Source organism: Aquarana catesbeiana, linkage group LG05 (genome assembly GCF_042186555.1).
Source record: "Aquarana catesbeiana isolate 2022-GZ linkage group LG05, ASM4218655v1, whole genome shotgun sequence".
Taxonomy (NCBI): Eukaryota; Metazoa; Chordata; class Amphibia; order Anura; family Ranidae; genus Aquarana; species Aquarana catesbeiana.
The window spans coordinates 582,227,592-582,240,516 of NC_133328.1; the positions used below are offsets into that span (position 1 = coordinate 582,227,592).

A 12,925-nucleotide genomic window follows, 5' to 3' on the forward strand; every position below is an offset into this window, starting at 1 on the left:
TCCTCCTCCTTCCTTTTCTGCCTTTGTGCAGTCTTTGTGTATTTTTTAAAGTAAACCTGTTTAATCTGTTACTATTTTTTAGGCTGAAGCGTACATCACCCACTGCCTATTGTGATTGCTGGGAGAAATGTAAATGCAAGACATTAATTGCAGGTCAAAAGTCTGCCCGTCTAGATCTATTATACCGACTGCTGACCATCACTAATCTAGTGACCATGCCAAATAGCAGGTATACTTCTTTTTTCTTTTCTTTCTTTTTTTTGCAGCAGGGACCTAGATTAGTCACTAAATCAATGTAAACCTTATCTTGGTAGAGAAAAGGGCGTTTCCAGGATTGGACCCTCAGTGGTCTTTGGTCTGTCAAGGGGAGGATAACTTTTAGACACAGCCATTTACTTGTTATTGCTGCCTGAACCTCAGTCACCCAACATTCTGTGGAACAGACCACATGATCAAGCAATAGGGTAAAAAATAAATGCTTCAGTACCTTTTCATGTTCCCAAACACCTACCTGCAGTTCCTTTTCACTGCTGTCAGGTCCGGGACATCTGTGTTGCTTCCCCAATCCTCCTCCTAGAGAAGTATGGAGGGTAGTGGAGTAATTGACTCCTGCTTCCCCGGCTGTTGGGAATGTAGATCTTGTTACTGGTTGTATATGTGTGGGAGGAAGCTCCATGCTGACCAGCCAGTAACAAGATCTACATCCCCAACAGCCAGGGGATCGGTGGCGGAGTGCACAGAGCGGCATCGGTTCACTCCAGGACTGATCAACTTGATGGGATTCTTCCCCTGTTTGGACTGTTGAAGTGTTCAGTTGGCACACTTTTATCTGAACTTTATACATCTAGCTGGCACACCCCCTCCCCCCTCTTTGCTATTGACTTGTCTACAGAGGTAATGGACACCCTCCAAAGATGGCTGCATTCTTTTATTGAGAATACTAGTTACCAGCATTGAACTGTTTAAAATTACTATTACAGTTATCACCCATGGTTTTAGACTAAGGACAAAACACCATTTGCAGCACCAGAATCCCTCTTTATCACCTTTGATTTACCAAGGTAATATATTTTATTTTTTTTAGAGGGGAGCACCTTCTTCTGTTCCTTGTGCAGACTGTTGCAAGGCAGACGGTTGAACACTGTCAGTACAGACCACCACGCATACGAGAAGATAGAAACCGCAAAGCAGCCAATCCTGAAGGTATTCCTAGAGTTTAGCACTGAGCTTGTTTTGTACATTTAGAAGCAATAGTGGTTATCTTAAAATAGCCATGTTCTTCTTTAAAGTGGTTTTTAAACCTCTGAAAAGGAAAAATGAACAAAGGAATATCTCCATATAGTATGTAATCGCCTCAAAAATCACCTAGTGTGATTTGGGGTTTTTTGTTTTGTTTTTTTCTTTATCTCCAAGCCGTAGGTTAAACTCAACTCCCTGCACTGTGCTTTGTGTATCAGATCCCTGCCTTTTGAAGCTCAGAAATGCTGTGTAAAATGTGTGCTTTAGAAGGCTGCAGAGGAGAGAAGGCTGCAGATACAGATTAAACATCTCCTACTTTATTACCTGAGGCCAGTCACTTCAGTGGGGGTATAAGCAAGGATTTACAACCACTTTCATACTGGGCCTATTTTGGTATTCCTTTCCTACGTGTAAATATCATCCATCACTTTTTTTTTTTTTTTTTGCTATAAAATTACTCAGAACCCCCAAACATAATATAAATAAATATATCTATAGATAAAGCACTGGTGTGGGCGAAAGTGCAAGATTATCCATCGACCTCTGGGCTTTAATAGCATGTTTTAGCTGCATATAATAAAATGGCATATTCTGCTGAATTTTGAATCTAGACTGTAGTTGAGCAAATGAGAGCAATACACCATTGTCAAAAATGTGTTTGTGTTATACCCACCGAGCGCCATCTATTAGCATGTTGTAACTTTAGAAGTTCAGGATATGTGTGGTTGTCCCAAATTGGGCTATAATTGGTGTAACCCTGCACCCCTTGTAATTTTGTTTCGTTTTCTCGCATACTTTTTGAAGTAACCTGTAAGTTGGGAACTGTTAGGTTTGGAAAATAATTGTGCCTCCAATCTCTTCGCCAAAGAAGGAGCCCCACTAAACTGCAGCATTATGGCTAGCATAGAGTTACCTGGCATCTGCGACAGCCCCCCTGCCATTTGTTGGAGCTGGGCGGCCAAATCGTATACCTATGGGTTCGGAATGGCCAACCCTCCCATACATCTTTGGGTTTTTGTAACTGCTCTAGTTCAATCCTGGCTGCCCCCCCCTTTCCAGAGCAGGGACTGAAAAATAGAGTTGACTAGCTGAAATACTTTCAGGGGAACTACTACCAGGGAGTTATGGAGATGGTATAATAATTATGTTATCAATACCATTGCAGCAATTTTTTTATACGCCATTTTTTGGAGGAAAAAAACTTTCATGAATGGAAAAAAAACAAAACGATATTTAGCCCATTTTTTTTTGTATAATGTTAAAGATGTTATGGCAAGTAAATGGATGCCTAACCTGTCACGCTTTAAAATTGCGCACACTTGTGGAAAGACACCAAACTTTGGTACTGGTAGAATGATTTCATCTGTGTATCCCCTGAGGCCAGTCACTTCACTGGGTATATGTTAGGATTTACAATCGCTTTAAGCCTTCGTTCACACTGAACGCTAGATTGAAATCGTGAGTTCAGCTGAACTCACACAATTTCAAACTCGTTTTTCAGTGCGCGTTGGGCGATTTGAAAGACATCTATTGCAGGTTAATGCACAGATTTCTATTGAAATCTCTCCCGAAGTCGCCAAAAGTAGTGCAGGAACTACATTTGTAAAATTAAAAACTAAAAAAGAAAAAGGATGTGGGACTTTGAGTGAGGCACACGGGAGCAGAAGTCAAACTAGAATAAAGTTTCAATTTTTTAATATGAAGTAATACATAAATTCATAAGTTTACATTTGTAGGCACATAGCTCAATAAATATAATTTGTATTCAATCATAAAATACATTCCAACAAGGACTTCTATGTAAACATATGAGGATATGAATAAAAAATGCATAACAGTAAATATGTGGCACGCAGTGTCACTAGAAAAAAGTGGCAGACAAATTGCAATAACAATGGAACGTCCATACATAGCTAATTATGGTGTATGAATAACGGTAGTTGTAAGCTCTACGCCGTTTCGGGACCTTATAGCCACTCATCAGGAGCATAACCGTATTAATCACCTATAAATAGCGGAAATTAGCAATATTTAGGAGTAGTTTAAAGGACGAGTGGGCAAATGTAAAACATAAAATTCCACATTCTTCCACAAAGACCATGAACTTACAAATGCGTCCGTGCAAAGGTGGCGCAGCCCTGAATGCAGAGCCCACCCACAATGCCAGGGTCCGAAGCTGAGGGAGCATGTCCAGGCAGCAGACCCGGCAACGAGAAACCCCCAGATTGGGTCAGAGTGTGACGGGGTGACCTCGGTGAAAGGGGAAAAAAAAAGGACCTGAAAAGCAAAAACACGAAGTGAATGGGTAAGAATAGTGTGAAAAAAATGAAGGGAAAATATGAAACCGTGAAAATGAGTTTGGAATAAAAAACGAATAAAAGAAAAAGAAGGAAAAAAGTGAAGAAATAAAAGAAAAAAAGTTCAGAGAAAGATAGAATATGAGAGAAATAACCAAAATAGTACAGAAAAAGACCAGGGAAGGGGGATGGTGAAACAAAAGAGGAAAACTGAGTGAAAGAAAAGGGGGTGAAGAAAGACCATAGCTGTGAAGAAAAAGACCTGAAAAATGGAAACACGAAGTGAATAGGTGAGAATAGTGTGAAAAAAATGGAGAAAAGAGTATGAAGCAGTGAGGATGGGTTGGAGTGAAAAGGGTGAAAGAAAGAGAAAAATGAAGAAGTAAAAAGAAGTTTAGAAAAGGAGAGAATAGAATATGAGAGAAACGACCAAAATAGTTCAGAAAGAGACCAGGGAAGGGGGATGGTAGAACAAAAGAAGGAAAGTGAGTGAAAGAAAAGGGGGTGAAGAAAGACCATACCTGTGAAGGAGGGAGTAGGGGCATGGTTGCCAAAAGTGTGTGGCTGCTTGATGGTGTACGGATAAAGCCTGGATTGGGAGACACCTCACTGGGAGAAGCCAAAGCGGGGAGTGCCGCCGCAGAGCACACCCCCAACGTCATGCAACCAGCAAACCAAAGGGGGACCGGGAGGGGCCGCAGACCCGCCAGCCAGGCGACCGAGCTGGCCGACCGTGAGCGCCAAACCGTCCCCACCAAGCGCTGGAGATGGAATGGAGATGGCATTTTTTATTCATATCCTCATATGTTTACATAGAAGTCCTTGTTGGAATGTATTTTATGATTGAATACAAATTATATTTATTGAGCTATGTGCCTACAAATGTAAACTTATGAATTTATGTATTACTTCATATTAAAAAATTTAAACTTTATTCTAGTTTGACTTTGCTCCCGTGTGCCTCACTCAAAGTCCCACATCCTTTTTCTTTTTTAGTTTTTAATATTGAACCGGGATGGAGGAGGGGTATGAACGGCCCCACTATCCTCATTTAAAGTCCCAATACTACTGATTTCTCTCCTACATTTGTAAAATGGTGCAGCGCCGTAAAGTCGGCATTGGACCACTTGGGGGATAGTGTCATTGCCGGCAATAGGCTGCGATTTGGCTTGTCAAATCGTGCCAAATGGGAACGGGGGTTATGTGATAAATTGCCACATTTTCATATTGAAAATTAACTTTCTTCAGTGCTCTTTTGAGGCTGGGTCCACGCCGTTGCGGCTTAGATGTGGATTCCCCGCATCCAATTTGCAATAGCAGGAGATTTTGACCGTCTCTCTATGGAGCCGGTTCACACGGGTCCGGTGCGTTTTGCACAAAAACGCTGTGTGTCTTTTGGTTCATTTTGGCCAGAATTCGAGCTGAAATCGGACCTGGAATGGTGAACCAGAACGCACTAGACCCCTGCTGTGAGACGGATGCGGCGGCGGTGTGAACCCAACCAAATGGAGACAGGGATTTTTTTAGGCTACATGTGCGATTTGATGCAGTCGGCGTTTAATCCCAGCATTTTTGGGTGCCTGAGAGGCACAGGTGTGGTGTCCAGCCCAACTGCCATCAGCATGTCAAAATCTAGGACAAGTTTGTTTATGCCTGGCTGCTGTACCTGCGTTTGGGACACATGTCCCTGAACACACATGACCCTTAGCCATTTCTAACCTGGTGACCAAGATGGATTTTATTTTTTTTTCCTGACTTCACTCAGGACTACTTTTTTTTTTTTTTTTTTTTTTTTTTTTTTTTTTTGCTGCTGCATAACAACTATCTGGATCAACAGTTGCTCAGCAGTAGCTTTGGAATCTGCTGGAGAAGTGTGAGGCTAGTCTGAAATTTTGCCTTTGGGCATTGAAGTCTGTGATTGGCTCTGTCCAGACCTTAGTGTACTGGTTGGTTAGCTGCGGAGGTGTGACCCTGTCTCCTGAAGACTTGCATTGTAAATAATGAAAGTCACGTTGAAGCATCGGGAGCGTTCTTGCTTTTGCACTATTAGGTGCCATTTTAATCACTTCACTTCCTTGGACCTTTTCAAAAGGTTCTGGACTTGAGAAGTGGTTAAAATTATCCTATGGCTGCATTTATTCTGGCAATCCGCTGTTCAGTAAATGTGATCCGGACGGCTCATTTTAAGGGTCCGTTCACGCTTGCTCACACCCTCAACACCAGAATTGAATCATGTTTGGTAGTACACCCAGTACATTTTTAGTCACTTTAAAAGTAATTGTAATTCTTTAAAGGTTTGCGTGTGTGTTTCCTCTTGATCATATCTCTGCCTCTTTGATTACTTTTTTCTGAGCTGTTGGATTTTTTTTGCTGAAGAGTGCTACCAAGTACCACAATCAAGAGCACTGCCTAAGACTAAACCCTTAGGCGGCCCCTCCTGATATTTTTTTATAGCCCTGTAAATTTGTGTAAATTTCTTCTATTTTTGCTTCTTGCTTATGTGAAAAATGATGCAGCTTTTGTTCCAGATTCTGATATGCCAGATCATGACTTGGAACCCCCAAGATTTGCACAGCTTGCCCTTGAACGTGTCTTACAGGACTGGAATGCACTTAAATCCATGATCATGTTTGGCTCTCAAGAAAACAAAGATCCGTAAGTTACTGTGGCTTGTAAAATCTCAAGGTTTTATTGTAAGATGGTCATTTTAATACTTAGTTTTTCTTTCTTTAGACTGAGTGCCAGCAGTCGGATTGGTCACCTTCTCCCAGAGGAACAAATTTACTTGAATCAACAGAGCGGTACCATTCGCCTTGACTGCTTTACACACTGCCTTATTGTCAAGTGTACTGCTGACATCTTGGTAAGCATTAATGTTTGCTACACCATTCTGCTACTTGTCCTACTGTACATTGCATTGTTTCCTTAAATTGTTACAAAACCCAGAACCTGCATTCACTATATCTGGTCTCCCACAGTACACAGCATATGGAAATGCAATAGTTTTAGTAAATACAAACTGCTAAATTCCTTTTTCTAATCAGCAGTATATAGGAGTCTTGTGACTTCTAGAAGTGTCTGGTTAAGCTTGTAGGAGTTTTCATTCTCCCCTGATCCTCTGTCTGGACAGCGCTGATTGGCCCTGTTCTGATCACATGCACTCTCCCAAGAAAAAAAAAAATTCTCTAGCAATACACACCAAACCGAGCCTGTGCATAGTGATTCCTGATGCTCTATTCTATTAAAGATTCTGTTGATGGGTATCTGGAAGCCCTCCTTTAAAGGCATCCTTAGTGTCAATAGCAGGCTGCAACACTGGACCTACAAATGCAAAGTTAATTGGCCCAGACTTGCTAACTGGACAGAACAAATGAATAAAGAACATGAACCTGTCTTTGTGGACTGTCTTAGAGCAATTGCAGCTAATGCCCTCAGCATTTTTATGTTGATGCTCAACAGAATGTGATTTGCCAAGTCTAGGGTTGTCCCGATACCACTTTTTTTAGGACCGAGTACAAGTACCGATACTTTTTTTCAAGTACTCGCCGATACCGATTACCGATACTTTTTTTTTTTTTAATGTCACGTGACAGTTTTTTTTTTTTTTGCTATTTTTTGGGGGGGGGGGGGTGAACGTTGTATGTGTGTGTGTTGTAAAAAATAAAATTTTTTTTTTTTTTTTTTTTTTTACAATATTTTTTTATACTTTATTGTTTTTGTTTTTTTTTAATCAGCCCTTTTGGGGGGCTTTGGTGAGATATCAGGGGTCTTAACAGACTTCTGATATCTCCCCCTTGAGACAGAGAAAGAGACGGAGGATAGAGATTCCCCAGTCCCTTTCTCTGCAGCCTCAGCTGCACTGAGAATGAATGGAGAGAAGACAGCGGCTTACATCGTAATCACAGGAGATTACATGTTTCAGTTATGTGAATGGACAGAGTCAGCTGACTCTATCCATACACAAAGGAAGGAGGAGGGGGACGGAGGAACTGAGGGGGAGAACGGAGGGGACAGATAAGGAGAGAGGAACGGAGGGGGAGAACGGAGGCGGACAGATAAGGAGAGAGGAACGGAGGGGGAGAACGGAGGGGGACAGATAAGGAGAGAGGAATGCAGGGGACAGCGGAGAGGCACAGAGGAAAGGAGGGGGCACGGAGGAGGATGCAGTGACAGTCAGCTGTGAGTGATCACCGCTGTATGTCACTAAAGCTGGTGAAAGCCGCTGGGGGAGAATCTTGGAACTCCCCACGCGCCGATCACAGCTGTCCTCTAGGTATCGGGGGAAGCATCGGGAGCATTTGCCCGAGTACAAGTACTTGGGCAAATGCTCGGTATTGGTGCCGATACCGATACTAGTATCGGTATTGGGACAACCCTAGCCAAGTCTCTAGAATGTCTCTAATCTCAGTGTGGGATTTTGTGGCTGAAAACATGATTTGCTGAACTTCCTTTTAAAAAGCATCTTCTACGCATGTATTTTGATGAACACCCATTTCTGGAATCACTTGATAAATCAAGGATGCCACTGACTCAAACTCCTGCAGCTACTATTTCTCAGTAAAGGTTATTTTCCCTCTCCCCAGGTGTCTAATTCCAAACCAAGGCTTAGCACTTTTTTGTGGCAATCCCAGGTTCACAAAGTCTGCCCAGAAGCCTTCCTTACAATAAAGGGGCTAACCCACTCTAATGCCCCGTACACACGGTCGGATTTTCCGACGGAAAATGTGTGATAGGACTTTGTTGTCGGAAATTCCGACCGTGTGTAGGCTCCATCACACATTTTCCATCGGATTTTCCGACACACAAAGTTTGAGAGCAGGCTATAACATTTTCCGACAACAAAATCCGTTGTCGGAATTTCCAATCGTGTGTACACTAATCCGACGCACAAAGTGCCACGCATGCTCAGAATAAATAGAGATGAACGCTATTGGCTACTGCCCCGTTTAGAGTCCCGACATACGTGTTTTACGTCACTGCGTTCACAACGATCGGATTTTCCGACAACTTTGTGTGACCGTGTGTATGCAAGACAAGTTTGAGCCAACATTCGTCGGAAAAAATCCTAGGATTTTGTTGTCGGAATGTCCGATCAATGTCCGACCGTGTGTACGGGACATTAGGAGGGAAGGGAGGACATCTGTTAAATTTTGTTTCAGTCTACATTTGAAATACCCCGGATCTCTGGGTTCAGGCTCCATGCACACTAGTGTGTTCCTAGAAGCTAATGGTGTTATCCTATGCACACCATTTTATGCTAGAAGCATTTTTGAAGCTTCAGCGTTTAGAAGCAGACTTTTTTTTATTTTGTATCGTTTTTTGGAGTATTTTCCCAGCATAAAAAGCTGAACGCTACTAAAAAGCACCTAACCGCTTTTTTCAAGCGTTTTTGTCTTCTTCATGTACTGTAAGAATACGAATAAAACGCTAACTCTTGTAAAAGCTAATACAAACAGCACAAAAACACCATTATCAGCGCATGTATTTTTTTTTTTTTTTTTTCTAGCATTTTTTTAAGCTTCTAAAAAACGCTAGTGTGCATGGAGCCTCAATCTGTCATTTCAAATTACTAAACACAATTTCTATCTTTGCCCGCTCCTTGCCTTGTCCTCCAGTCTGCCAGCTACAAACAACCAAATGGGGGCACCCACCCAATACTGGACTTAAAGCGTATATACCCCAATACTTCATATTCCTAATTTGTGCCTGCTGTACCATGTACTTGTATGAGAAAGTATCCTGTTCTCTTTGTATTGCTTCCTTTATTTGAAATCCCTGGTGTTCCCGCCAGTCCCTCTGTTTTCCTATTACCAAACTGACTACACTAAGCAGGAGTGCACACCATGGTCAGTTCTCTAGCTATGCTGAGAACTCGGTGTAGTCTCCTTCAATGATCAGACTTGTGCTGACACTCCCCCGCTGCACAGCCATTCACTGGGAAGCTCAGTGTGCTGCTGCTTCATTTTTTGTATACATAAAAAAAAAAAAAATGTTTTTTGCCTTTGTCATTTCTATGTTAAACTGGGTTGTTTTTTTTCAAGGTGATCGTTTACAATCACTTTAAAATCGCTAAACAAATTATATATAATTTGTTTAGCGATTTTAAAGTGATTGTAAATGATTACCTTGAAAAAAAACAACCCAGTTTAACATAGAAATGACAAAGGCAAAAACTTATATATATATATGTGTGGATATAGATATAGAGATAGATAGATAGATAGATAGATAGATAGATAGATATAGATATATAGATAGATATCTATATCTATATATAAATTTTTTTTTATAACTGTGGCACTAGAGGTGATAAGTCACAGTAAATATAGGGACAATCCAAGTTAACACAGTATAGCGCTAAGTCGCTCAACAACAAGTTAGAATCAGTAAAATCCAGAAGAACCAGGGCGATGGGATGCATCAGTCCAACCTTATGAAAGAGAGGAGGATCTCAATTTCCAGAACAGCCCTCCTGAAGGGACTTCCCTTTGTCCGAATATACCAACATGTTCCAATATGCCCATGTTTTCGTATGTTTTTCTCTTCTATTTTGAGCGCAGAGTCTTCCAGAGTATTGATACTCCTAATCATAGAAAGCCGCATGGCAATGGAGGAGGGATTGGGATTTTTCCAACACAGTGACACAAGCTTTGGCGGCATTAAGCAAGTGACGAAGGACAGATTTTTTTTGATTGTCCGGAGTGGCATTTGTGAGCAGTGGAGCAGGAAGAAGGCTGGGTCCTGCGGGATAGGAAAGTCTGTAAATTGTTGGGAGATCTTCTGTACTTCTGTCCAATACTGTTGGTTCTTTGAACAGGACCAGAAGATATGGAGAAATGTTCCCCTCTCGTCTCCACATCTCCAGCATCGATCTGAGGCCTCTGGATAGTATTTACTTAAAGCCGACGGGATAAGGTACCGGCACATCAGAAATTTATAGTTGGATTCCTGCGTGCGTGTACAGATGGATGATTTCAGGGAGAGGTGGATGATGATATGATGCTGGGCAGCTGTGAAGGTCCTATTGAGGTCTCCTTCCCATTTGCTAAGGCTCGATATAATAAAATCCCCCTGAGGAGATGAGCAGGGCATACATCTTAGAGGGTACACGGGAGGGGGTCCTTGTCCTCACAATATGATTCAAAGTCTGATGACCACGAAAAGGAGTCGGGGGGGGGGGGGGGGGGGTTGCCAATTAAAACATGGGAGGCTTGAAAGCATTCCATCTCCTGAAGGTTTCAAAACGGGGTGTAGATTATATGCCCAGAGAAAGCTAGTATTGGGAACAGCGGAGAGAGCAGAGGAAAGCTCCGGTTTCATACATGCCATATTACTGACACGGAGAGTAGGCCCTATAGTGGGATGCGATTCGAGAGACGTTTGTAGGGATGCGTAACGCCATGGCGCCCTATTCAGGGGGATAGGGCTGCTCTGCTGTTCTATGTCCAAAGTTTAAGATCCTTGTGTCTACACCAATCAATCATTCTGCCAAGGTGAGCTGCTTGGTAGTATTTGAAAGCGTCCAGGGCAGCTACCCAACCCCCCCCATAGAGTTTAGGCAATGTTAGAAGGCGTCTACAGATCCCAGGCTGTTTGTGTGCCCAAATAAACTTGGTAAAGATGGTGTTCATGCGGCGGAAGAAGGCCCGAGGGGATGGAGATAGGTAAAGTCTGGAAGAGATGCAAGAATTTAGGCAAGATACTCATCTTGATGGTGTTACAGCGGCCAAACTAGGAGAGCAATCCTCTATGCCATTTGTCCAAGAGGGAACGGACTGCGCTGAGCAGAAGTGGGAAGTTCAACTTAAATGCATCCGCTAGATTTGGAGGGATGAGGGTGCCCAAGTACTTAAACACTGAAGACGTCCATTTAAAGCTAAAGTAGAGCTGCTGGGTGTGACGCAAAGGGGAGGGTAGGGCCCATTGCTTCAGATATATAGAATAGTTAATTTTTAGATTCGATAGCCACAAGCAACGCAGCACCACGATGGACTCTGTGACAGCGGCTAGTGGGACAGGCACCAGCAAGCCCCAGGTAAGGGGGTATGAAAGTTTTACCCTGTATAATGTAGTGCCTCTCTCTCTTTTTTTTTTTTTTTTCCCCCTGGTGGCTGGGGCCTGTCTGGGCACAGGGAGTTGGCAGTTCTACTACCTGTGCACCTGTGGTGAGCCCATTTGGAGGCAGGTTTGACTCACTGGGATGCTCTGGTGTTCTCTATTGCTTTTTGGCAGGCTAAGAGCTCTGATCCATCGATCAAAAAGAGATGCCCTCATGAGAAACAAAGTTACCTGAGGGTTGGAAGAAGGCATCGTGTCACATTTGCATTGACTCCTTAGTTAAGGAAGAAGCTTCTTCTGCATGCAGTGATTTAATCGCCTCAGTTAAGAAAGAGCTAGATGCTACTGTCCAATCTCTTCGCTCTTCTCTTACAACACTATCCCTGAGTCAGCCAACTACCTCAGGATCCTCTCAGGGCTCACTGTAACGGAACGTCCCACACTGAGTGCTTTCGTCATATACCGCTTCCTCCCAGTCTGAATATAGGTATCCTATTCCAACCGCTAACAGAAAACAAGACAATACTCGTTTAGTTGCTGAACATGGACTGAACTAATTTGAGATGACACACAAATATATACAGCAGGCTGACAATACAATCTGTAACCAGAAACCTAATTAACATGAGCTAGTTATCGAATCATTTACCCAGACTAGGTGACTGAGAGATATGACCTCTCAGGGTAAACTTGCCATCTCCTCACTCCCAACTTACAATACACATAAGTAAAAACTCATCCCCCAGTAGTTTGCTAGGAGACAAAGGTGTGTTTAATGAGCACAATAAACTATTGGGTGAAAGACCCGGGCTTTCCAGATCTCATTAATCGGCATTCCTTTCACATCTGTCCACTGAGTCCCAAGCTGGCAGAGACCATCAATGCCTCCTTAATGTCCTTTTGTATTACATAAAAGAATATCTTCCTAAATGCTTGTAGCTCCCTCGAATGCCAGGGTCCATAGTCGGTAGGCAAGAGGCTAGCATTCAGTCCCCTCCAAAAACCTTGGGTTAGTCTGTCACATTTCTCCCCCATCAAAAGTTGACTATCAAGGTCCCAGACCTCCTCCACCTTGTCTGGACATGCGTTAGTCGGGCAAAGTGAACTTGCATAGTCAGTCTGCATGATCTACAATCTTGGCTGCAAAGAATAGTTGACCTCAGTAGATGTGGGGCAGAGGTCATTGACTCTGTCCGGCTGCCAGTGCTTCAGCTGGGTGGTTTCTAACATTCCAGGGCTCCGTATGCTGCTGGGCAGAGGGGCCGATCGCCCCAGCTTCCTGAAGCTGTAGAGACACTGTAGGTGCTAGGCAGAGGTGCTCTGCCCTGTTG

The 12,925-nt window shown here is 42.9% G+C and overlaps 1 protein-coding gene across 12 annotated transcripts in view; it reads left to right on the top strand.

Moving 5' to 3' along the window:
- Positions 1-12,925, top strand: part of UBR5 (ubiquitin protein ligase E3 component n-recognin 5) — a 133,158-nt gene that overhangs the window by 76,442 nt on the left and 43,791 nt on the right. For 9 of the 12 annotated variants that reach the window (XM_073632069.1, XM_073632073.1, XM_073632072.1 and 6 more), the window contains 4 exons: positions 83-229; positions 1,085-1,203; positions 6,053-6,191; positions 6,270-6,399. In XM_073632069.1, the coding sequence (XP_073488170.1) occupies positions 83-229; positions 1,085-1,203; positions 6,053-6,191; positions 6,270-6,399 (535 nt within the window). The remainder of the gene's footprint in view (positions 1-82; positions 230-1,084; positions 1,204-6,052; positions 6,192-6,269; positions 6,400-12,925) is intronic. The other 3 variants (XM_073632076.1, XM_073632077.1, XM_073632079.1) reach the window with 1 other exon arrangement.